The sequence below is a fragment of the Hyaena hyaena genome, unplaced genomic scaffold, assembly GCF_003009895.1.
Source record: "Hyaena hyaena isolate Hyena2069 unplaced genomic scaffold, ASM300989v1 scaffold_57, whole genome shotgun sequence".
NCBI lineage: Eukaryota > Metazoa > Chordata > Mammalia > Carnivora > Hyaenidae > Hyaena > Hyaena hyaena.
Window position 1 is genome coordinate 1,988,003 of NW_024080690.1, and position 27,328 is coordinate 2,015,330.

Below are 27,328 nucleotides of genomic sequence, written 5' to 3' on the forward strand. Positions count from 1 at the left end.
GAGAGAGAAGGGCACAGTGCATTCATAAAAAGTCTCAGCGGGCCAGTGGCAGAAGGGGTTTCCTGGCATAAGTTCCTTGTTGTGCAGTAATGGCCTTGATTTAGAACCTTACCCTACTCAATCACAGCTAGGAGCAGGCAACAGGAAAGTAGCTTGGGGTGAATGCCACCATTAATTCAAGGTATGGCAGCTGGAGGTTGTTTGGAAACTGCTCCTGACTCTGGATTCTCTTGAAGGAAAATCTTAAGTGACAGTCTTCATGGCCAGTACAGTCCACCCCTTGTACCATACAGGTCACTCTCTTCTCCCTTCTCCCCCTGTCTCCCTAGTAGCTGCTCTTGAGTTATTTTGGGTACATGAAAATCTTTTGCACCTACAGATGGGGATGTTGGAGTCTTGTTTTAAGGTCACCTTGTCAGGAAATCCTTCCATCGTTCCTTCCATTTTTACCCCACTCTATTGAACACATAGTCTTTGTTACACACAGAGCTGGCCTCCTTTGATCCACAGCATCACATAAGAGAGGGAAGAGATGTAACAAAGCTGTCTGCTCTGTCAGATACCTTGGTCCAAAGGCTCTGCTCGGAGTCACCAAGTCAATGCCTTAACACTCATTTTGTATCTATTCTTCACAGGTATGATTTAAGTCTGGATGAAATGAGAGCTTTGACGTTTCAGAGAGTGCAGTTTATCATGGGTCTACCTCTGTTAAAACGTGCAATTCAGGAACAGGTAAGTTTCATTGTTATTTTGCTGTGATGTATATATGAGTGAGAGACACAGAGAGAGAAAGAAACATATTTTTAGTTCTGGTGTTTTCTTTTGTGACTTGTGGAAGAACATTTATTTTGTCCCAGGGAAACCTGTCATTGGTATGGGGAAATTCCTTCTTCAGCCCCTTCTTTCTTTCTCCTTCCTTCCTTCCTTCCTTCCTTCCTTCCTTCCTTCCTTCCTTCCTTCCTTCCTTCTTTCCTTCCTTAATTTTTTTAAAATTTATTTTTGAGAGGGAGAAAGTGGGAGTGGGAAGAGGCAGAGTGAGAGGGAGACAGCACATCTGAAGCAGACTCCACACTGTTAGCACAGAGCCCAACACAGGCTTGATCTCATGATCCATGAGATCATGACCTGAGCTTAAGTCAGACATGTAACCAACTGAGCCATCCAGGGGCTCTTTCAACCCCTTTATTTCTGCCCCACTCCCACATTACCTAATTGATCTTCCCTTGGCCCATACATTCACATCTCCCAAGATCACAGACTAAGGAATAGGAGAATCAGCAGAAGTAATGACATATCTGTTTGCAAAACAAATATAATTTGGGGCATAAAATATCTGAGAAATGTAATGAATTAATTTGATAAGCTTTTAAAGTATTTAGACCTGTCCAAAATGTATGAGTCTTGTTTGTCTAAACATTGCCATTCTAAACTCAGTTAAATTATTTTAGTTGATTTAGCCTCATTAAAAAGAAAGAAGGAAATAAAGAATATGTGATTAGAGAACTCCTTCATGAAGTGAACATTAGGAACTATATGTTTTAGCTGAGTTTAAATTGATTTCTAGGGGTGCCTGAGTGGCTCAGTCAGTTAAGTGTCTAACTTCGGCTCAGGTCATGACCTCATGGTTCATGAATTCAAGCCCTGCGGTGGGCTCTGTGTTGACAGCTCAGAGCCTGGAACCTGCTTTGGATTCTGTGTCTTCCTCTCTCTCTGCCCCTTCCCTGCTTACACTCTGTCTCTGTCTCTGTTTCTATCTCATTCTCTGTCAAAAATAAAACGATCATTAAAAAATTAAAAATAAATAGATAGATAGATAGATAGATTTTCAGGGGCACCTGGGTGGCTTAGTCAGTTAAGGATCTGAATGGCTCAGGTCATGATCTCACAGTTCACGAGTTTAAGCCCCAAGTGGGGCTCTCTACTGTCATTGCAGATCCCACTTCTTTGGATCCTTGGTCTCCCTCTCTGTCTGCCTCTCTCCCCACTTGCATGGTCTCTCAAAAAAAAAAAAAATAAACTTAAAATTTGATTTGCATTTCATCCAACTCCATAGCTTCCTTAAACTTAAACCTTTCGTTAAACAAAACAAAATAACACTTTTTGTGAGACCCTAGGAGAGGGGTTTGAATCAGGGATAAGCTTCAGTAACCCATCCTGCATTGAGCCTGGCTCTTTCCTGCCCACTGCAGGCCCTGGACGGGGAGTCTGAGGACTGAGGGGGTGGGCGTCTTCCCCAATCTGGAGGCCATTGAAGACTTGTTTCTGTGGAATGTGGATCAGAGCCAGTGGGGGACCTGAGGTAAATAGATCACCACCCTGCCACCCCTTGTGGTTGGCTGTCCTGAGGAAGGGCAGACCCAGGATCATCTTGTCCAAAGGTGGAGCTTTGGCACCTCCTGTGGGAGTATGCAGCCACCTCCAAGGTGACAAGGGCACACTTAGAAGGACAGCATGTGGAAGGAAAATGGCCACGTAACAGAGGGAAGCATGCTTGCAAAGCCTGAAAAATCATTTCATACCAAGCAGTTTGGCAAAGTGCATTTTAAGCTAGTAAACTGCCTTTCCATAGAGCATACATTGAGAGCTGTGAATACAACCAGTAAAGAAAAAAGACAAGAAGCAAAAGACCGCAACCCTCTTTGATTTCAGCCACTGTATGAGAGTCTGGTCTCCAGTGCGCCTGGCATGGGGCTAGATGGAAGGTGAAGGTCAGTCTTGTGGTCAGTCTTCTCTTAATCAGTCCAATATGTCTATTGCCTCATTTAGTGTCAGTATTCAAGACTGGATGTGAGGGTTGATCCCTTAATGAAGTTTACTAATTGCGGCTCATCCCACTGAGGCTGAAGGATTAGCCACTGTAATCTTGCTCCTGCCGAAGCTGTTGATCCCTGCATCCAATTATCTTCCTGTTTCAGTGGCTCCCTCCATGATCTTAGGCAGCCTGGACAACCCTGTCCTGGATGATTAAGTTTATTCCTCCAGGAGCCACAGGATTGGTCTGGGACAATCCCTCCAGTTCATGTCTGTGACTTACTTCAGCCCATTTGGCGCTTCTCTCTGCGCGAATTTGCAAAAGCCAATGAACCTGAATGCCAGTGAACCTAGTCGGTCATCAGCGCAGCAGGCTCATCTCTTTGGGTGGATGTCATGGAACTCAGCAGCACATCTGTGTTTGAAGGCTCTCAAATTCCACCCTGTAGACAGCTGGAGGAGCTGTCCATGTCCAGTAACTCTAGAAGGAGTGTTACATGATTCATTCTGCCTCTTAATAAAAATATTGAGTCATGGCTGTACTGCCTGCTCAGAGAGCTTTCCAGGTCTTTCCATCCTTCCCTGGCCCCCGTTTCGTGTCGCCGTTAACTTTTGTGGATGATCCGATGAGCTCCAAGGGAGAATGCCGTGTGGAATGTGTAATGATGATGTTCTCGAGGACAAATGAGGAGTGAGGCTCATTCATTCCAGGTCTCTATGGACAGTCCACAGGCCAAGAATAAGCCATTAAAATATTTCCACTCTGTGTTTTCCCCTCTGCCATCCGCAGTAGATTTGAGACAGTCTAATAATTTCAAAAGGAAAAAAACAATATCTGAATCTGCCTACAGAGTTATATGCACACATGTGTGAGCACACATGCAGTGTGAACATCATTGCACCTCGCTGACTTCTCATGCACCTGTTTCCAGTGATATCACATTTGTGCCCCTCGGCCAGCTGTCCTCTTCTTCCCCTGTGGAAATCCTGGGTGGATGAAGTCACCGACTCCCTGTATTGGGGAGTCAGAACCTAGGCGGGAGATCTACTTTGTGGGAGCATTGGAACTGGAGTTGCCTGAGACTAACAACCTACACCCAAATCACCATAACCAGTATTGACAGCTCAGACTTATTGAGTACACATTTTATATCGGTCACAGCTCTAAGAACTTTAAATGGATGATCTCATTTAATATTCACAACATCCATGATGGTATTCCCATTTTACAGATGAGTAAATTGAAGATGAGTAATTGGCCTGAGGTTATACAACTAGGAAGTTGTATATGTAACGAGCAGAACACAGATTTAAACCCAGCTGGTCTGGGTTTGAGCCCACTTAAATCTGGTGGTTTTTACCACTGGCTGCATATTAGAATTGCTTGGGGGAACTTTCCAAACTCCTGCTGTCTGGGCTTTCACTCACTCAATCAGTATTGAAATTTCCCAAGTGACCCAGTGTATATCCTGGCTTGAGTATTGCTCTCTTCTCCTTCTTTTCCAAGACTCTGCTGCCCAAATCGTTCCCATTCGACATTTGGTCTCTGCCAATCATGGCTGAGGGCTGACTTATAGGAATGCTCTGTCCCAATATTTCTTTTCCCCAGGAGGAAGACAGTTGAGATCAGGGTGTTCCTGGCTAACAGAAGTGAGGAGTGAGGGCAGATACTTGAATAATGAAGCACCCATTCCATGACTGCACCCCTCCACCTACCATCTCCTCTCTCACCCTGAGTTCTGCTTGTCCTCATCCCCATGATCCACATGGGTGTTGGGCATGGTGGCATCATTATTACTTAAACCAGTGGCTCTCAAAGTATGGCCTGAGGACCCTGGGGGTGCCCGAGACCCTTGCAGGTACCGCCTGAAAAGTAGATGTGCAACTACGTGTGTGTGACACCAGATTTTCATCTTAAGCTTCATCCAAAACAACATATGGCAACAGACTGAACGCAGAAGTAAATATGAGAGTTTAGTTGTCTTTTATTAAGCCAGATGCTAAAATAATTTGTAAAAATATAAAGCAATGTCATTCTTCTCACTGATTTTTTTTGGTTTGGGAATGATATATATTTTTAAAGGTATTTTTCTTTCTTTCTTTTTTTTTAAAGTTATTATTTATTTAGGAGAGAGAGAGATTGAACAGGGGAGGGTCAGAGAGAGAGAGAATCCCAAGATCCCAAGCAGGCTCCACACTGTCAGCATAGAGCCCAATGTGGGGCTTGAACTTATGAATCGTGACATCATGACCTGAGCTGAAACTAACAGTCAGGAGTTTAACTGACTGGCGGCCCTTTTTAAAGGTTAAAAAAAAATGTTTATTTTTTTGAGACAGACAGAGATTATGAGCAAGGAAGGGACATAGAGAGAGGGAGACAGAGCCCCAAGCACTAACAGTGTGGACCTGTACTGGGGGCTCTATCCCATGAACCACGAGATCATGACCTGGGCTAAAATCAAGAATCGGATGCTCAACTGACTGAGCCACCCAGGTGTCCCAGTTATGGTTATTTTTCATAAGAATTATGTCAATTACATGTAATGGGTATAGTATTATTATTTTTAAATGAATAAAAAATTTTTTAATTCTCAGTTTTAATTACTAGTATGGTAAATTGATAGACATAACCTGCATAAGTGAAAGCTCTTTGGAATCCTCAATAATTTTTAAGACCGTAAAGGGGTCCAGAGACCATAAAGTTTGCGAACCACTGATCTAAAGCATCCACTGCTTTCTCAGGAAGTCCACTCTCAGATCAGCTTGAAGGGGAACTGGCAGGAGATTGGTGTCTTTACATTTGTATTATATTTATTATAGTATAATTATTATTTTGATCGGAATTTTAGTCTCTGTTCAGGATGGTTTTTGTTTTTGTATTTAAAGAAATACCGTGTGGGTGCTCATATCTAAAATGGAATAAGCTCACCTCAGAAGGTATTTGGGACTGGGAAGAGTGATTGCATTCCTAATTAACCCCTAAGAAAAAGAGTAGCCTTTCCCAGGAAGTTACCTAGACCCCACAGGTGTGTTGTGGAAAAAGAGCTCAGTAGAGAATATGCCAAAAGGGTGAGGATGTCTACTCTGCCACAGGCCCTTTACACCAGCCCATCCTACTCAGTCCTGCCCTGCTGCTCACAAACAGCCCTGATAGTTCCTGAAGACCATGACCAAATACACCCCCTGCACCCCCACTCCATCCCTGTACTTGTTCTTGACCTACTTTGAACTCTTGGCTCTAGCACCCGAGCCTTAGCTCTGCCCTTGGCCCTCTGGCTTCTGTTTGTCCTGGAACCCAGGCTTTTCCTAGTGGGCTGTGACAGGCTGCCCCTGGCTCTCAGTCTTGCGTGCTGCCTTTGGCAGGAGGCCCTGTCCCAGTTCCAGCTCTACACACTTGGACCCTGGCCACTTGGCCGGCACTCTGGCCAGGCCAGCCCTGCCACAAGGGATGCCGTGGAGGCTTTGAGCAGAGATGACAAGACAGAGTGGCCTGTTTACAGAAGTTCCTCTGTGTAGACTGGCATTTAAAGTGCGTTGTCATCTCTGATGGCCACAGGAATTACTTGAGAGAATGCCAGGGAGTGAGTTGGCTCTGGTGCAGCTGGAATCCTGGTGTTCTTTATTTATTGCACTGTAAACAGTTTGGCATAATGAAAACAACTTATTTTGAGGCTTAATTATTATTCTTGCAGTGACATATTATGTGAAAATAACAATAATTATTACCTGCTGTAATTTGCTAAGTCACTTCTATGTGGCAGGTGAGGTGACTCACTCGTTTTACAACTATTTATTGAACACCTACTATGAGCCAGGCATTGTTCAAGAGGCAGTGAAGAAAGCAGACAAAACTTGTTTTTATGGAGCTTGTATTTTAGTCTGGGAGGAGGCAGCCAATAAAAGAATAAACAAGTAAATTTATGGTATGTCGGATGGTTGTAGACACTGCAGATAAAAGTCAAACATGGTGGATAATAAAATGATTGGGAACATTAAAAAAAAATCAAACATGGTAAACTGGAAAAAGAAGTAAAACTGTCTCTCTTTCCAGACAACATAATCTTATGTGTTGAAAGCATGTACAAAACCCTTTAATGCTAAAATTAATGTAAAATATAAAAGAACTTTCCATTAATGTAAAAGTAAACTCGTGCGTTTTAAGCAGGTCGTCAGTATGACACATTCATCATTACATGCTGTCAATGCTGATAAATGATGTGATAATATTAATAATAAAATTTCCAAAGCAGCTAGGAATTTGGTAAGGAAGCGCGTGCTGCCAAGAGAAGAGGTATTAAATTTAACGCAAGAATTTGGAAAATCCTAAACTGTCAGAGTACGACACTGCTGTTGTTGTGAAAGGAGATAAATACCCTTAGACAGAGCCACGGGAACGTCACCTTTCATTGTTCTTGATATTGGGCTTTCCTGGAGTAGTCAAGGCCCCTGGGAAGAACACAAGTACAATGGTTACATACAGCCTTTGTTTCAGAATTCTCCCCGCATTCTGCTTGGAGTTCTACTGTGGCTCTCAGCAGAGAATCAGCGGAGAATAAGGAACCAGCAGAGAATAAGAAAAGCCAGATGGGGAGGCCATGGTTAGAAGTTTGGATTTTCTTCCAAAAGTAACTGGCATCATTGGAGGGTTTTCATCATGTTGGGTGAGAGGTGGGGGGAGGAGGTGGGGTCAGCACCACATGATGCTTATTTTTAAAATAGTATAGTGTCTTGATCAAAATTTACAAGTTGATTCAAAAATCATATATGGAAATGCAAAAGACCTGTAATCATTAAAGCAATTCTGAAAAAGGGCTTTGGAGGACTTTCATTACATATTTCAAGATGTATTATAAAGCTACTCAAGATTGTGTGGTATTGGCGTAAGGACAAAAAGATTAGTGGGACATTATGGAGAGTCTTGAAATAAACCCATACATATACGATCAATTGATTTTTTAACAGTGTTGTCAAGGCAATTCAAGGGGAAAAGAAAAGTCTTTTCAGTAAATGGTGCTGGAAGAGGTATATAAATATGTAGAAAAAAGTTTACCTTGATCCCTATCTCATAGTATACGCAAAAGTAATTTGAGATGTGTTAGACACCTAAACAAAACTTCTAAAATTACAGAGTTTGTAGACGAACAAAGGAGAATGTCCTTCTGACTCTAGGGTGGGCAGAGGTTTCTTAGAGAGGACCCCCCAAATGCTAAACATGTCAAGGAAAATACTGATAAATTGGTCTTTATCAAAATTGAAAACTGTTTTTCATCAGAAGACATCATTAAGAGAATAAAAGGGCAATCCCCAAATTAGGAAAAACTATCTGCAATGCATATGTCTGAAAAAATTATGTCCAGATACAAAGGATTTGTACCTGTATTACAGAAAGAATTCCTAGAGCTCAGTAATGAAAAGACAAACAATCCAATTTAATTTTTTAAATGTTTGTTTATTTTTGAGAGAGAGAGCCGCATGAGCACCAGTGGGCGAGGGGCAGAGACAGAGGGAGACATAAAATCAAAAGCAGGCTTCAGGCTCTGAGCTGTTAGCACAGAGCCCGACACAGGGCTCAAACACATGACCTGTGAGATCATGACCTGAGCTGAAGTCAGATTCTTAACAGACTGAGCCACCCAGGTGCCCCAACTATGTAAATTTTTAGACACTAGAGATTGGTCTTATTTATGGTCACATTTCCAGGACCTAGTTTAGGACATGACATGTCTGACATGTTCAATAAATATTTGTTTAGTGAATCAGTCCTAGCATTGGGAACTTCTGAGGATAGAATAGTACTGAGGATAGAAGGAAATTTTTATGTTTTTATTATGGTTAAACAAAGGAAATATAACCTGATAATTTCAAAATATTTGCTGTTTTCGGGCCACCTGGGTGGCTCAGTTGGTTAAGTGTCTGACTTCGCCTCAGGTCATGATCTTGAGGTTTGTGAGTTCAAGACACAGCAGGGGAGAGACAAAGAGGGAGAAGACAGAGAATCCTAAGCAGGTTCCACATTGTCAACACAGAGCCTGATCCAGGGCTCGAAGTCACAAACTATGGGTTCATGATCTGATCCAAAGTCAGATGCTTAACCAACTGAAGCACCCAAGAACCCCCAGACAACCCAGTTTAAAAAATGGGCAAAGGACTTGAATAGACACTTTATAGAAGTATACAGATGACTAATAAGCTTGTATAAATATGCTCAAGATCTGTACTCATCTGAGAAATGTATTTTTAAGCCATAATGCGACAACATTCCATTCCCTCCAGAATAGCTAAAAATGGAAAAGATACACAGTACTGATGAGGATGTGCAGAAACCAGAAGTCTCCTATATTGTTGATAGCAGTGTAAAGTGGTATAACTGTTTTTAAAAAACTGTTTGGTATCTATTACAATATTAAATACAACCCTACTCTTTAACCCAGCAATTGCGTTCCTGGGAATTTACAAGAGAAACAGGAACATATGTCTCCAAAAAGACTTTCACAAGACTTTTACAGTTTGAATAACCTCAAACTGTAAAGAACACGAAAGTTCATCAATAAGGGATTGGACAAACTGTGGAATATTCATAGATGGAAAACTATTGAGCTATAAGAAAGAACTACTGACACACAAACATAGATGCCTTATTTGCATGAAAGAAGTCAGACAGAAAGAGGTACATCCTGTAAGATTCAATTTATGGAAATTAAAGAACAGCAAGGTTAATGGCTAAGGATAGCATGAGAACAGTGGTTGCCTGTGGGGGTAGGAACTCTGAAAAGGGTCACGAGGGCAATTTCTGGGGGAGATGGAAATATTCTATAATTTTAATTGGTGTGATGGTTAGATAGGTAGGTAATTGACCAGAACTCATGTGCTCAGGCTCCGGGCATTTCACTATATGTAAATTTTACCTTAATAATAAAAAAAGATCGTAACATGTGAATAAAGAATAGACGCAGGGAAGCCAACTGGAGAGCTTTTACGATAGTCCAGGCACAAGATGGTGATGGGAGATGAAAGAAGTGGCCAAACTCGGGATCTCTTTTCAAAGGAGGGTCAAGGTCCGGTTAGCCCAGTAGGTAAGAGTCTCATTTAGAACGGGTCCCAGATGATTGAATCCCTGAAGCTCATTTATTTATTTTGTTTGTACATTTTACTGTAACCCTTTCTCTTTCTAAAACAATTCAAGGCTGATTATAACAAAGGACATGTATTCAATAAGACTGAGAAGACATAACTAAAATAGAAAATTGAAACCAGAAGGTAGAAGAAGCAAATATACCAGTTTGGGCACTGATAATAGAAAACTAATGTCAGGAACCACTTTCTGTCCAGTACCCTTGACTGGGCACCTAACTGGGGTTGCAGATGCATTATAAAGGGGGTGATGAGGGTCTTTTAATATCAGGGAAAAGGCAACTCAAGCAGTGCTGAATCAAGCTGATTTTAGTTGAAGAAGAATATCTGTCTTTTAGAGACTGGGCTTATAAAGCCAAAAATGTACATTTTTGTGGAACATGATTTATAGCAGAATATTGCATCATAAAGGACTGATACATCAGGTGCTCTACAAAGAAATGGGGAGTATTTTAGTGGAAACTACCATCTTTCCATTTGAGATAATCTGTTATGCAGAAATGTAAATCGCATAGGGTGTAATTTAGGATAAAATACAAGCTTGACAATATTCTCCATACATTTATGGAATCATTATCATAAAATTAATAGACACATTCTGATATGGGAAATGAGTTTGGTTTGAATATATCGAGTCTAAACGAAGGCAGCTGTTGATATAGTAGAAATACTGCAAAAATGTGTGTCAAGAACACGTCATTTATATATATACTTATTAAGTTTATTTTTTTTTTTTGAGACACAGAGAGAGAAGGGGCAGGGGAGTGGCAGAGAGACGAAGAGACAAAATCCCAAGTATGCTTCACACTATCAGTGCAGAGCCCAACATGGGGCTCGAACCCACAAACCATGAGATTGTGACCAGAGCCAAGATGAAGAGTTGGACGCTTAACTGACTCAGCCACCCGGGTGCCCCACATGTTGATTATTTATTGATCATTATCAGTACAGACAATTCATTATGTTGTCAATCGAATGAGAGGGGAGCCTTCTCTGTATTAGGCCTTCTTTAATTAAGAACACTAAATGAATCAGAAATGAAAGAATTAAAGAAAAGAAAGAATTTATGTGTGGAAAGGATGTTTAAAACATATGCCAGCGAGGCAGTCAATCAAATTAAGCCTAGTCTTAGTTCTGGAACTTTTGCCTGATGTCTTAAAATAGACCAATCCAAAAGAATGCTTAAATCACTGTCTCTGGATTAATGGCAAACTCCTATTGGCATTGCCCATCAGATCTAATAGCAAAGATTGCTGACTCGTGCGGAGACTGAGGAAGGAAAATAATCATCATAATTAAATCATAATGCACTAAAATGGCTAAGTTTGGGGTTATTCTTTAGCAAACGTGATTGAACTGATTTCAAACCAGTGAGTAAAAATGGCCACTTGGACAGCATTAGTGACAAAGTCATGCTCTTGCATCAACAGTATAAATGGAGGGAATGAAATATGAAGAAAACTGTGAACAGTTGGAGATTCTGAGGGGTTTGCTTGCTCCTGATGGTTTAGGTTTGGCTATAATAGAGCAGGTGGGTTAAGGTGAGGAAGGGTTTGTCGTAATGACAGAGGGTGGGGTGACTCTCAGGAAGATCACCTGGGCATGTGAGGTGCCTTCTGGGGAAATGCTGGTGGTACGACATAGGGGTGCACTGGCAGTAAAGTCTGGGCCACCCGAGTCCTGGGGCTTCTATAAGCTTAATAAGTGAGGGGTGGGAGCCAGTTGTTCACATGAGGAATCTGAAAGTCTTGTTTCTGGCTCTTGCTTTCCTGCTTGCTAGGTGACCCTGGTTGGACAAGTCTCTTGACCTCCTGAGCCTAGACTTTCCTGTCTGTTGACATGAGCTCTGTACTTCCTGTCTTTCTTAGCCTCTTATGGAGAGTTGTGAAGATCCACAGGATGGAGGATACATGGGCCCTTCGGAAAAGTCCACAAATAACTGCCACAGTTTTGTTTTGTTTTTTTAAATTTTTTATTTGCTGGTAATTAACTCTCCACTGTGAACTGAAGCTGGAGCCACGCAATGGTTCACGCGCACGAGCCTGGAGATATTTTAAGACATAATCAGTACAAGATGCATTGGGTTGGAGCCAGTGTCCAAGTCATAAATTTTGACAGTCTGCTCGATAAAATTAATAATGCTCGAGAGAAACCTTGTCAAAAGCTACAAGAGGGGAAAAACCTAGTGTGTTTTGGGGGAAGAACTTAAGCCATTGTGGAACTGAGAGTCACCCTAGGAAGCTTGGTTGTCATCCTGATGATGGTGGGGCAGCGTCCACACAGGCACGCATGCACACGGGCACACAGCACACACGTGTACACACATGTGCACAATAAACAACAAGCTCCAGTGCTCTTGGTTGGGTCTCAGGAGAGACTGGCGAATGAAGGAAGGCTAGCATTAATTTCAACAATGGATAATTGCAATATGCACACTCCTTGCTTCAATGTGCCCACCACCTTCTATGGAAATGCTGTCTGCTTCTGCATTTTTTTTTAAAGTTTAATTTTACTTATTTTGAGAGAGAGAGCAAGCAGGGGAGGGGCAGAGAGAGGAGACAAAATCCCAAGCAGGCTCTGGGCTGTCAGCACCCACAAACCTTGAGTTCATGACCTGAGCAGAAACCAAGAGTCTGGTGCTTAACCGACTGAGCCACCCAGGGCCCCCTGAATTTGAAAAATAAGACAGCAACAGGGGTTTTGCCCTGTCTCATTTCTCGCCGGTGAAGGGTGTGTTCATGGAGCTTTGGATTTGTGGCTGTTGTGTACAGCGAGAAAGGAGGGCAGTGAAGGGGGACGGGGACCTCATTGTGTTGAATTTTCAAAGCCCTGAGAAGATCTAGAAAGGAAAGTGAAGAATATTGCTTTTCCTGTGTCCTGCGCGTTGCTAGGCAGAACACTGTTGCTAGGCAGAAGCGTGGGGCGGAGGGGCGGGGTGTGTGTGTCAGGCTCCGGAGAGCCGCGAGGGACAAATTTGGTTTAGGCAGCACGAGGCCTGAGCGCAGTCTGTTAGTAGCCTGGCCTCCATGCGGGTGCAGTCGACTCTGCTGCGATGTGGTCAGAGACCAGGCGGCCACATTAAGAAATTGGATGAAAACATTTATTTCAGTCGGATCATGGGAAGTATTCTTAATTTAAAAATTGCTTTTATTGTGTTGAATTTTTATTATAGAAGTAACATACGTTTATTGTAAAAAATAATTTAATTAGTTTTAAATCATAAGGAAACCTTGACATTGGGTCTGTCATGTTTTCAGGCAGAGAAAACAAAGAGTTTTGTCAGTCGGAGCCTGGTTATAGGAGAAGTCCTCTCCATGGCGGACATGGCCACAGCAGTAAAGGTGAGAGGCCCTGGGCACCCTGCCCTTGGTGAGCTGATACCTAGTTTTGAACAGCAGGGGTACCAAGTGGAACCGCACAGGTATCAGTGTATTCACTGAAATAGATGTAACATGGTACACCTTACAACCCGTCGCCCTCACCTACTCTCTACCCGCTGTAGTCAACCTCATATTTGTTTTTTCTTTCTTTCTTGTTTGTTTAGTTTTATTGCACTGTGTCAGTTTTTTTCATTTGTTTTCATTTTATAAAATTAAATTTTCATAACCACGCATGATTCTTCACTTAGATATTGTCACTAAGATTGATCCGTATTGTAGCGTGACACTGCAGTCATATTTTTTTTTAATTTTTTTTATTTTGAAATAATAATGCTCACAGGAAGTTACAAAAATAAGAGCCTAGAGTTATAAGAACTCTTCACCCAGTTTTTCTCCATGGTGACATCTTCTATAGCTGTAATCCGATGTAAAAGCAGGAAATCAACACTGCTACAGAACTGTATTCCTATCGTACTAGCCTACAGACCTTACTCAGATTTCACTAGCTTTTAAGTACCCTCGTGTGTGTGTGTGTGTGTGTGTGTGTGTGTGTGTGTGTATGTGTAGTTCTGTGCCGTTTGGTCCCATCTATGGATTCATGCAACCACCACCACCATAATCAAGATCTGATACTCTTTCATCACCGTAAAGAAACGTATAGTGCTACCCATTTGTGGTTGCTCCCAGTCTCTACCCCATCCCTGTCCTTTGGCTACTACTAATCTATTCTCTGTCTCTATAGTTTTGCCATTTTGAGAATGATGTACAGATGGAAGTTCATTCATTTTTCCTGTTCCTTTGTGTGAATATACGGCAACACTTGGAATTCTTAGACTTCTCCAATTTTACCGATCAGATGGGTATAAAATGGCATTAAGCTGTGGGCTTGCTTTGCATGTCCTCAGGTCATGAAGGTGAACAGAATAATGTAGTAGGTGTGATGGCCGTGGCTCCTCATGGTACCCTAATCCCCAGCAGGGGGTCATCTGTGTGGCATATGCATATGCTCTCCTTTCTCTCCCTGGACACCACTGTACCTCCAAATAGGTCCTTGCTTCCAAAAATTCAGTCCTGATGTCCCCAAAGGGGAGCAATAACCAGAACATGAAGAAAGAAAAAACAGAGAGGAAGCCAGGCCAATCATTGTTGAGTCCAAAATGGCAGTTATTTTTGTTTTGCAGTATAGACATTTAAAAATGGGTAGGACTTATTTTATTTTTAATTTTTGAAAAATTTTTATGTTTTAAAGTAATCTCTACACCCAACATGGGGCTTGAGCTCACAACTCCAAGATCAAGAGTTGCATAGATCTTTGACTGAGCCAGCCAGATGCCCCTAAAAATGGGTGGGAATTAAAAACAAAGAAATTTGTGAGGGCCATCTGTGGTGAAGGCACCCACTGTTAGGTCCTTGGGGAGAGAATGGCTTCCCTGTGATTTCAGCCAGGCAGGGTCTCTTCCCTCCTGGGTGGGTTGGCTGTTTCTTCCAGACAGAAGAAATTCAGCTGAGATACAACAGATAGATCTCCCTCTCAGAAATACTAGAGGACCCTGGTCTAGACTTATGATCCCCAGTTTGTGTTTTTACCGTATTTCCCCTTACCTGCCATCTTTTCAGCAAGCCTGTGGTGAGGTGTGCCCATGCACGAATCACCATTGATTTCGGCATTCTAGGTGGGGAGCCCTCTCCGTGGCATCTTTAGGGACTTGTACTGATCCTAGTGCATAGTATTGCACAGGGAATGTTTGCATAACTAAAGGGGGTCACAGCCTATGGTTTAAGAAACATTTCAACCACTTGCAATATTTGGATGTTTTTTGGATTCTGCTTGAAACTTAAAAAAATCTATTTGTCAGTTGGGGAAACTAGAATTTTGGGTATTTGGTGATATTAAAGAATTATTGTTATTGTATTTTTACATGGGTAATGGTTTTGGGTTACAATAATAATAATTGTTATTATATTTTTAGGTGGGTAATGGTTTTAGGTTACATTTTCAGTAAGAGTCTCCTTTATAAAGGTGTGGGTTATATTTAGGGATGAAATGACAGGATGTCTGAGATAAGCTTTCAAGATTACCTAGGGCATAGCATGGGAAAGTGGATTGGGGAAAAGATGAAGCAAGATAAACCATGAGCTGGTCATTGTTGAGTTCATTATACTCGTGTATTTTGGTTAAGATTTTCTAAAATAAAAGGCTTTTAAAAAAGTTTTTCTCCTGGGGTGCCTGGGTGGCTCAGTTGGTTAAGCGTCCGACTCTTGATTTTGGCTCAGGTCGTGATCTCACAGTTTGTGGGTTTGATACCCGCATGGGGCTCTGTGCTGACAGTGGGGAGCCTGCCTGAGATTTGATCTCCCTCTTTCTCTGAGCCTCCCTGCTCGTACTCCCTTTCTCTCAAAAATAAACACACACACAAGTTTTGTTTCTGAGTATCCTGGATGAAAATTTGAATAGATTTAAAAAAATAGGTCTTTAGAAATGCCTCTCTGATCATGCCACTCCTCTGCTTAAAACTTCTTCCCCTAATGCTTTAGAGAAGCCCTCTTATTTTTAATATGGCCCATGGGTCTTTATGTGCTTTGACCCTACTCACTTCTCCAGACACCTTCTGTCTCACTTTGTCCTCCTCCCTAGGAGCCCTGACATACTGACCTTCTCTTGTTCCTGTTACCCACCTTTGGACCACTGTTGGCACCATCCTAGAATAGATTTTTTCCCCTTCCTTCACCTGCCTGACACCTGTTCCTTCTTCAAGCCCCGGCCCACGTGTCCTCTGCTCAGGGAAGCTCCCTTCAAGCCTGCAGTTTAATTCCCTCTACTTCTTGCCATCTGTATTCATACCTTTGTACCTTACAGCTTCTCTGTCACAGCATGTGCCCACTTTGAATGTACCCATTTATCTGTGTGTCTAATTGCTGGATGTCTCTTAGCACCCCTAGAGGGCAAACTCCTTGAAGACGCTCATCCCCTACATTCTTGTTATGTAGTAGCAGGATGTGAGAATGAAATGAATACAGAATACATAGAATCAGAATGGTTACTGGGAAGGTTAAATGTAGACTTATCACATGACTCAAGAAATCCTTCCTAGGTGTACGCCCCAAAGAATCGAAAGTAGGGACTCAAACAGATACTTGATGCCAGTGTTCATCACGGCATTACTCATAACAGCTAAAAGGGTAGAAACAAACCAAGTGTCTGTTATCAGATGGATGGATAGGCAACATGTGGCGCATGCATACGATGGACTATTATTCAGCCATAAAAAGGGATGAAGTTCTGGTACATATTACAGCCTGGATGAACTTTGAAAATGTGATGCTACATGAAGCCAGACACAATGGGACAAATATTGTATGTTTTCACTGACATGAAGTTTCTCGAATAGGCAAATTCATAGAGACAGAAAGTAGATTATGGGTTACCAGAAGCTGGAGGAACAGGAAAATGGGGAGTCCATCGGCCCGGAGTTTCTGTTTGGGGTGATGAAAAGTTATGGAGATAGATATTGGTGATGGTGACACAACAGTGTGAATCTAGTTAATACCACTGAACTGTATACTTAAAAATGACTAAAATGCAAACTTTATATTAAATGCATTGTACCACAATAAAAAAAACCCTTAAATATTTAACAAAAGTTCTCCTTTAACCCTGTTTACCTTTCTACATGTCAGTCATTGCATAGGACTTGTTTTTCTTGTGCTTGGGTATCACGGGCAGCCACAGAAACGTGTAGACTGCACCCCTGAGTCCAGCCCAGAAGGTCCAGGCTGTCTTTCTTTCTTTCTTTTTTTTTTATTTTATTTTTTATTTTATTTATTTATTTATTTTTTTTACAAATAGTTTATTGTCAAATTAGTTTCCACATAACACTCAGTGCTCATCCCCAAAGTGCCCTCCTCCATGCCCCTCCCCTCTCCCCCCCACATCCATCAGTCCTCAGTTTTTGTCAGCATTCAAGAGTCTCTCATGGTTTGCCTCTCTCCCTTTCCCCCACCATTTCCGCCCTTCTTCTCCCCCTTGTTCCTCAGTTAAGTTCCTCCTAATCCTCCTATATGTGCAAACATATGATATTTGTCCTTCTCTGCCTGACTTATTTCGCTCAGCATAACACCCTCAAGCTCCATCCATGTTGCTACACATGGCCAGATTTCATTGTTTCTCATTGCCATGTAGTATTCCATGGTATAGATAAACCACATCTTCTTGATCCAATCATCTGTTGATGGACACTTAGGCTCTTTCCATGTTTTAGCTATTGTGGAGAGTGCTGCTGTGAACATTGGGGTCCATGTGCTCCTATGCCTCAGCATTTCTGTATCCCTTGGGTAAATTCCTAGCAGTGCTATTGCTGGGTCATAGGGGAGTTCTATTGTTAGTTTCCTGAGGAACCTCCACACTGTTTTCCAGAGGGGCTGTACCAGTTTACATTCCCACCAACAGTGTAGGAGGGTGCCCGTTTCTCCACATCCTCGCCAGCATCTAGAGTGCTCCGATTTGCTCATTTTAGCCACTCTGACTGGCGTGAGGTGGTATCTCAGTGTGGTTTTGATTTGTATATCCCTGATGAGGAGGGATGCTGAGCATTGTTTCATGTGTCTGTTGGCCATCTGGATGTCCTCTTTGGAGAAGTCCAGGCTGTCTTTCTTGTGGGCAGTGGAGGGAGATGTGATGTGCTGGAAATAGTTCCTGTGAGCCCTGGGCTGGGCAGGGCATCCCCAGATCTCACTGCCAGCCCAAGGGCAGCTGCTGGCCTCTGCCTGCTTTCCTTTTACACCTTCACATGAGCAAACTGTCAACCTGACATCAAGGGCATGCCGGCATCAATTCATCTAAGTCATCTGTGCCCCACGGCCTGGGCCCCTTTTCTCTCTCCCTCCATGTCTGTGCTAGCTAAAGGTTCTAGGTGTCCCTGAGCACTTTGGACAAACATAGTTGGACTAACATAGCCAAGTGTTAGCAGGGCCAGGGGCTGGCTCTGAGAGTGACTCACAGCGAGGGGGGTGGGAAAGTGAGAGGTGCCAGGGAAAGACTTCCTTTTCTCAGGGCTCTGAACCCCTGCTTTAGCTTGGGAGCCAGCCCAAGGTCTTCTACCAGACACACTGATGCAATCTGGAAGGCTTCTAGGGCCCAGAGAAATGTGACATGCTTCCTTTTCTTCTTCTTCCCCATGACTGTTCCCCTTTTTCCTTATTGGAGCCGCCCCACTATCTGTCTTAGTTTGCTTGGGCTGCCATGAGAAAACATATAGATCATGGAGCTTAAACCACAGAAATGTATTTTGTCATAGTTCTGGATGCTGGCAAGATCAACGTCCAGATGATTCAATTCCTGGTGAGGACTCTCTCCCGATAGATGGCTGCCTTCTTGCTGTATCTTTGCATTGGAACTGGACAGAGAGAGAGAGAGAGAGAGAGAGAGAGAGAGAGAAAGAGAGAGAACATACTCTCTGGCATCTTTTATAAGGGCATTAATCCCATCATGAAGGCCCCACTGTCATGACTTTATTTAAACTTAATTGTTCCCCAAAGATCCTATATCCTGATGCCATCACATTGAGGGTTAAGGCTTCAGCACATGAATTCTGGGGAGAACCTAATGCAGTCCATATAGCACTATCCATTCTGGAGTCACCATTGTCTCAAAAAAACACCTGCAGGGCCTCATTTGCTCTGGAATGAAAAGAAACTGAATGCACTAGAAGGTTCTTTAGGAAACCCACTGTTGGAGTACTGTGTAGGAAGGGCCTAGCCTAATCACGGCTGTAGCACTAGCAGACTTCCTGGCATGCATGACAGACCTGCCTGGTCCATCGTGGCAGGGAGACAATAGAATGACGTGGGTTTACCTTCTGTCTCTGGGACTTCTCAGTCACAGTTCACGCATGCTCCTTCTACATCTAAGTTCATGATGGGCAACCTTGGGTTTCTCTCCTATGAAGATGGTACTGCTAATGCCCATTCATAGGCTGTGTTCAGATTTAAATTGATGATGCCTCTGAGGAGCTCCATGCCATGGCTGGCAGGTAGCAGGAGCTTGATAAGTGGTGGCGACTGTACCACTCAAGATGTGACCCAGAGTCCTTCCCGTTGGTCTTCTAGGTAGTGGCTCGGTTAGTGGATTGAGGTGAAATCAACCTGCATCCTCGCTCTGGCCCACTAGCTTTCCCTGCCGTGGTGGGGCATACTTCTTGGTAGTCATCATTTGGAGATTGAGAAGCCCCATTCTGGAACCCCGTCAGCCTGTCTTCACTGCAGTTCCCAGCCCTCAGGAAGCTCTTGACTGTGGCCTCCAGAGGCCGCTGCCAGCCATTGCTGCACAAGTTGTGGTCATGACCTCATGCACCTGCTGTAGCTAGCTGTCCTTTTCCTCCTCCAGATAAGTGAGAAAGGAGAAGAGGGAGCTTTCCCAAACGATACAAGGTGCACACAGATTTAGAGTTTTTGTTAGATGTCCTCCCCTTTTTCTCATTTTCTTGCCACTGCTTTCTTTGGTCTTCTCAGAACAAATGGAGTTCTTTGGGTCCTGTCCACTGAGGTGAGCCAGAGGCCAAGGTGCCCACTAGCATGATGACAGCAGCGGACACAGTGCTCTCTGAGAAGGACAGTTTGCCCTGCCGCCCTCACAATGGTTTAGTGCCCGTCTTCATTCAGTCTCTGTGCCCCTATCTTAGCGAATCCATCGCCTCCTCCCTGGCTTCTCCTGCAAGCACCCCCACTCCTGCAAGCAGTGAATGGGCCTCCATCCATCTGGAGGCTCAGGACAAAAACCTGGGTGTCACCTGGAGCCCTCTCTTACCTTCTTCGCCCAAATCCAACCCATCAGCTCTGTCTCCTGAATCTACCTTGACTGCCTCTGCTTCTCACCCCCTTCGTCACCACAGTCTGACCACTGCTCATGGGCTCACCTTAGTGGCTGCAGTGTGGGCACCTCCTTCTGGCTGACTGGGCTGGGATCCATGCCACTCACAAGAGGCACCTGCTGAAAGCTTGTCTTAGGCCAGGGAGTCATCTGCTTAGAGCCCTCAGGTGCTCCACCTGCACTGGCCCCATTTGGTCAGATTGTTTGCGCTTCAGAGAATGTGGCTTTGGCAACACACTGTCCTGCACATGAGGGAAAATCCCCCCATTTTAAGTGACTGTGTGGTTTGGGGACATGCAGACGCAACCTCTGTTAACTGGTGGTTTCTGCAAATCTACAGGTTTCAGTTACCAGTACAGTGCTCCTACTAATGGCATTTAATGAGTGGAAGTTTTCAAAATGTGGATGAAATATTCTCCTCAACTCCCTTTTCTAAAGAGGAAGAAAGGATTTAAAATCTAGAAAAGGAATATTTTGTAAAGAATGCATTAGCCACTAGCCAGAGTGATTTAGGGGTAGGGAATTCAATCTGTTTTAGTTTTGGAAAAACACTTTTCTTTAACTTGATTTCCAAGATGGCTTATGGGGGAAGCATTACTATTTGGATTGATTGCATCTTCCCAGGCTGGAATTAGCTGTGCGTCACAGTGATTCTGTGGAGAGGGTGCTGAGCCATAGAGTGTTGAGCATTTTCCGAGGATACTTTATGATTCCACGAATGAAAGCACCTCATATGTCAGATGCTATTAATGACATTTGTCTGTCATGATGTCAGAGCATTTCAGCTGGTCAGGCTGTTAGAGCTGCAGAGCCCTTTCAGACAGTGAGTGCCAGGCTGACCACACTTGTGGCATGCAGAGACTGGTTCTTCCTAGAGGCAGGTGACAGTTCTCAGACAGGAGCATCGAAAGATTCCGTTCCTGCCATTTCCCTTCCCACAAGGTCTTCCTTGGGGTTCCTTTGTCTGCAAAGGCTCATTCAATTGTAGTGGCCCCAGGAAAACAGTGCACCTCTAGGTCGTTGTATTTGAAGAGTCCAGAGTACAGCAGAGTTCTCCTTCTCCCCACCTTGACCCCATGTGTTGGTTTCATATACCAGCCCTTATGATGGCAAGAGGAGCCAGCAGCTCTGGGCCTCCGTTCTTCCAGGTCCATTGCATTGAAAAGGAGACAGCTGCTTCTGCCTATTAGCTCACCCATGTGTCCCAGAGCCCACTCTGCTTGGATCCACCCAGATCATGGGTCTGTGCTGAAGCCATCCCCTAGGGCCATGATATTGTGCAGATTGGCCAGTCCTGGGTTCCAGGTTTATCCTAGAGCTAAGGGTGGAGGTCAGCATCAGCCACAAACCACTTGGACTGATTGTGGGAGAGGCGGGCTCCCCAGAGGAAAGTCGGGACTGTGTGGTTGGGGCAGGAGAAGGCATGCTAACCTGCAAACACAGCCATGGTCTATATACTTGAACTCTTCTGTCTTTGTCATCATTCCCCTGCTCCTTTCGAATGGCCTCCCTCCAGTCACCCTTCCTTCTCATCTTCCTCCTCATCTTTCCTCTCCTTCACTTCCTTCTTGCCAGCAACTTTTCCAGGGTTTATGCAAGACCAAAGTACTTGGCAGTTGACCATCACTGAATTCTTGCAGCAACCTTATGAAGTGCTATTAGGCATTAGGCAGCTTGGTTTGGACCCCAGCCCTGCTCACCCATCTCAGGGTGCAGCCTTGGGCAGGTCACTCCCCTCTCTGGAACCTCAGTGTCCTCATCTGTCAAGTGGGGGTGATGATGTGATTTTCCCAGGGTGGTTGTGAGAATCAGTGAGCTTGTATGTGTGAAGCTCAGTGCTTGGAAGGGTGAGTGCTCAGGAAGAGTGGGGGCATTCATCACTCACTGCTTTTGTCGGATGTGGAAACTAAGGATTGCCATTCGTTCAAGGTTCCACAGCCAGTGGGTAGCTGAGCTGGGCTTTGAGCCCAAGCTGTCTCATCTCATCTCAGGCTGAGTTCCTTCTTGTTTTGCAGCATTGCATCTTCCATCAGCTTTTGTTTCTCATGGCTGGGCTCACCTCTGCAGACTGGGCAAGTGCCTGGGATTAGTGCACAAATACTTTGTTGTATGTCTTCTTCTTACCAGGCACTAAGCTAGCCCCTGAGCAGACAAGGCAGACTGAACATTCAGAAGTGTCATTTGAAAGATAGAAAAAACTGGTGGTGTCACAATTCCAGATTTCAAATTATGTTACAAAGCAGTAGTAATTAAAACAGTATAGTACTGGCATAAAAATAGAGATGTAGGTCAGTGGGATGGAACAGAAAATCCCCCAAATAAACAATTATATGATCAATTAATATTTGACAAAGGAGGAATGAATATACAATGGGAAAAAGTCTCTTCAACAAATGGGGTTTGGAAAACTGGACAGCAACATGAAAAAGAATGAAACTGGACCATTTTCTTTCACCATACACAAAATAAACTCAAAATGGATTAAAGACCTAAGTGTGAGAGCTGAAACCATAAAAATCCTAGAAGAGAGCAGGCAGTAATCTCTCTGACATTTGGTGTGACAAGGTTTTTCTAGATCTATCTCCTGAGGCAAAGGAAACAAAAGCAAAAATAAACGATTGGGACAGCATCAAAGCAAAATGTTTCTGCACAATTAACAAAGGACACAATCAACCAAACTAAAGTCAACCTACTGAATGGGAAAAGTTAGTTTTCAAATGGCATATTCAATAAAGGATTAGTATCCAAAATATATAAAGAACTGATACGACTCAATACCCCAAAAACAAATAATCAAATTAAAAAATGGGCAGAAGACATGAATAGACATTTCCAAAGAAGACATACAGATGGCCAACAGACACATGAAAAGAGGCTCAACGTCACTCATCATCAGGGAAATGGAAATCAAAAGTATGAGATATCGCCTCACACCTGTCAGAATGGCTAAAATCAAAACCACAAGAAACAAGTGTTAGTGAGGATGTGGAGAAAAAGGAACCTTCTTACACTGTTGGTGTGAATGTAAATTGGTGTAGCCACTGTGGAAAACAGTATAGAGGTTCCTCAAAAAGTTAAAAATAGAACTACCCTGTGGCACCTGGGTGGCTTAGTCGGTTAAGAATTCGACTTTGGCTCAGGTCATGATCTTATGGTTTGTGAGTTCGAGCCCCGCGTCAGGCTCTGTGATGACAGCTCAAAACCTGGAGCCTGCTTTGAATTCTGTGCCTCCCTCTCTGTCTACCCTTCCCCCACTCATGGTCTATCTCCCTCTTTCTCTCAAAAAGAAATAAACTTTAAAAAATAATTAAAAATAAAACTACCCTACTATCCAGGCATTGCCCTACTGGGTATTTACCCAAAGAAAACAAAAACATGAATTCAAAGGGATACGTGCTCCCTTATATTTATTGCAGCATTATTCACCATAGCCAAACTATGGAAGCAACTCAAATGCCCATCAGTAGATGAATGGATAAAGAAGATGTGGTATGTATATATAATGGAATATTATTCAGCAATAAAAAAGAATGAAATGTTGCATTTGCAACAACGTGGATAGAGCTAGAGAGTATAACACTAAGCCAAATAAGTCAGACAGAGAAAGACAAATACCATATGATCTCACTCATATGTGGAATTTAAGACACAAAACAAATGAGCAGAGAGAGAGAGAGAGAGAGAGAGGACAAACCAAGAAACAGACTCTTAACTATAGGTAACACACTGATAGTTACCAGAGGGGAGAAGGGTGAGAAGATGGGGGAAGGCGGGAATGGGGATAACAAGTATATTCATCATGATGAAATAAAAGAAAATAAAGTTAAAAAAAACCCCAGAGAGTCATTTGATGGGCTGAACTGGGCAGCCCTGAGGATGGAGAACTGACACTTTGTGGTGCTGGGGCATCCTCTCCAAGAGAGATAACCATGGGCTATATCTGCAGAGAGTCACTGGAGCTTTCCAGGCAATGAAGGGAAGGGCGTGGATGCCTTGTATGGGGCTTATATAAAGCTTGATGAGCTGAACGGATGCTCCTTGAATGGCATTCGACCAGGGGTTTAGTTGTCATCAAATTGTTGACTGTTGTTAACAGCGGCCTATGTTGTCCTTGTTTTCAGTGTGGAATAATTTATTGGCTATTTGGTGGTGCAGTCAGGAATCTTGGAAGCCCGGGGCATGTGACTAAGTGGCTTCAGCCACTCCAGGTATGGCATGTACCTTAACAGGTGTGTTCTATGTAGAGCCTTAAAAGTTCATAGTAGCTAGATGTATGCATGTGCATGTTTGCAGAAAAAGAAAATAAATCAGAGAATTAGTGTCAGCAAGAATCTTGCTCAGAATGAGAATTTCAATACTGGCTTTTACAAATGGTCATATTGTTATCGCATTAGCTTTCACCAGGCTGAATTCTTGCAGTTATCTCCAATTCACCTCTCCCTCTCTCATCCACATTCTTTTTTTTTTTTTTTTTTAACGTTTATTTATTTTTGAAACAGAGAGAGCTTGAGCGGGGGAGGGGCAGAGAGAGAGGGAGACAGAATCCAAAGCAGGCTCCAGACTCTGAGTTGTCAGCACAGAGCCCAACGTGGGGGTCGAACCCACAGACTTCGAGATCATGACCTGAGCCGAAGTTGGGCACTTAACTGACTGAGCCACCCAGGCCCACTTCTCACCCATATTCTTGATGACCAGAGAAGTCTGTAGTGAGAACAACCATCTGACTAGCTAATTCCCTTATACTGTCTGGTAAACTCCAGGAGCAGAGATACACGGGGATGTTCGCAATGACGGAGAGGGGTCACGGGAGCAATGTGAGAGGGATCCAGACCCAAGCCACCTTTGACTTCTGCACGCAGGTGAGGATTCTGCCCATCATTCTGCAATTCAGGGCGTCAGGTCGAACCAGACTGTCCTTCTGAGCGCCTTCAGAGACAGTCCTCTCTGGGCCAAGGTGCTCAGATTTAGAACAAACAGCTAAGTGCTTTCGTGGAGGTGGGCATATGCTCAGCCTTCGTGTGTCTGATATCAGCCAACACATTCACAGCCCACACTCTGCGTGGACACGGCTCATGTGCCATACATGCACTCGTTAACTGGATGCCTTGTGACAACTCTGTGAGAACAGTACCGGAGCCATTTTGTGGTCCTTCCCATCAGCAGCAGGTAAATGACTGGAAGAGATGCTTTTGTTCGCACTCCCCTTTGCACGGTGTGGCAGGAGAGTGCTGTGTGTGCCGAGGTGTCCTTACTGGGAGCCATGCCCTCACTATTGGCATTAGGCAGCGTTTTTAACCGTGACCTACATGACATGGTTAATTCACATGACAACCAAAACAGAATTTCACAAAATGATCTTAACTTTTACTGTGTTTACTGCATGTGATGAACGTTAATAGTTTTCCTTCTGTTCTCATTTATAAAACACAGTCTGTCAGAACTCTCTAAACTGATCTCTCTCCACTGATGCAAGGTGAAAACCCTGCTGTGTAAATCTAAAGATATCACTATTTCTTTAGCTCCTGCTCCCCCCAAATAAAGAAAGTAACTGTTCACTTATTTCACTCCCCTTCATAGTTTCTTATTTCATTTTAAGCTTTACTAAGAGCTACAAAGGAATACATAAATTCTGCAGTTCTTTCTGGTACTGAGTTTGGGTCAATCTATGTGTGCAAATATGGTGCATGAGCATAGGTGTGGCTACTCAGTCTGTTCTTAATTTTTTCTGAGTTTGACCTTCAGAATCTGAATTTCTGTTAGCAGGTTTTCCTGGCCCACAAATGCTAGTTAGAGGTGATCAGAGTTTAGAATGACAGATTCAGATGAGGGTTGTTTTGGAATATGTTCATCCTGTCCTTCTGCCCAGGTGATAGTTCTCTGCAATAGCTGATGATGTCCAAGGTCCTAGTAAGATTAAGGACTGACAGTTATTGAATGCTTGCTACTTGCCAGGCTCGGCATCAAACCCCTTCAGTTTGGTTTACTGTATTCTCTCGTAGTAACCATCCCATAAACATAATGGTAAGCCACTTCTGGTAATGTAGCACATGTGTGCTAGACCTCAGGCTAAGCACTCTACACCTACATTGGTTAAATATCCTATAGTTTTATAGGAAGATATTATTGTCCCTCTTTTCTAGCTGGAGAAACTGAGGCTCGCAGAGGTTAGGAAATGGGGGCTCTGCGAACGCAGTTAATGAGCATGTCTGGTTCAAGTGGGACTGCCCTTAATGAGCTCAGCTTTTCTGCATCATGTGTGGCATGATGCTGACCACAAGTCTTTTGGGTTTTTGGTTGGTCAGTTTTTTCTCTTCCTAAACCATGGTACTGAGGTCACTTTGCTGTTGTTAAAGGGGGGAGGCGGGGGGAACCCTTCCCAGAACTCTTATTTGTTTGTTTCATTTTACAATTATTGTTTTTTTTTCCCTACAAAAATCACTTCCCCATGTGGGTCCCCTTCTCCCCAAGCAGCATAAATGATTTAGCTACCTGGTGGGCCTCGGCAGCTGCTGCTTCCTGCAGGCGAGTTGCAAAGTTGAAATCCTAATGATGAGGGCACTCCGGAGAGCTCTCTGCCTCCGGTAGGACCCACAGAGAGAAAAAGCCCATCATAAACTCAGGCCGCTGAGGATTGACAGAGCAGGGAATGTGTTTCTCCTTCATCGCTTTCTGCGTTTCCCCCCTCATTTCCCTTTTAAAATGTTAGAGCATATCAAATGAGCCCTCTCTCCCTCAAGGACTATTTCAGTCTCTTACATTTTCTTGGTTATTCTTCTCTGTGGGTTGGTTGGCTTGGCTGTTTTATTTTTATTTTGGGGGCACTGGTGAGGTTAGTGGTACGGATAATTAACAAGTAAGGGAGAGAGTTTTATTTTTACATTTTATGCTAAGTAGCAAAAATGAATTAGGCTAAGAGCTCTCTGGTCAAAGACTTTTTTTTTTTTTTTTTTTTTTTTTTAGCGCTTACAGTACTGACCAATTGGTTGGCCTTCAACAACTAATTATGGTAGGAACCGACACACATGGTGTGCATTATTTAGATCCCGCTTCAGTGCCAGCATTTTGGCTTATGCAAACTTTCCAAATCAAGCGTTTTTGCCAGAAGTGACAAACCTCCTTTCCCAGAGTATATCTGATGTGTGCAGGGATGGATGCATCCCCCTGCCTCTTCCCCAGCTCACCAGGTCTTTCCTGCCAGGAC

At 43.4% G+C, this 27,328-nt stretch overlaps 1 protein-coding gene across 1 annotated transcript in view; it reads left to right on the forward strand.

The window, feature by feature from the left end:
• The window catches only part of ACOXL (acyl-CoA oxidase like), a 342,588-nt gene that overhangs the window by 28,102 nt on the left and 287,158 nt on the right, over positions 1-27,328 (forward strand). The window contains exons 2-5 of the mRNA XM_039231678.1: positions 636-732; positions 13,140-13,223; positions 24,249-24,335; positions 24,888-24,986. Coding sequence (XP_039087609.1) covers positions 636-732; positions 13,140-13,223; positions 24,249-24,335; positions 24,888-24,986 — 367 coding nt within the window. The remainder of the gene's footprint in view (positions 1-635; positions 733-13,139; positions 13,224-24,248; positions 24,336-24,887; positions 24,987-27,328) is intronic.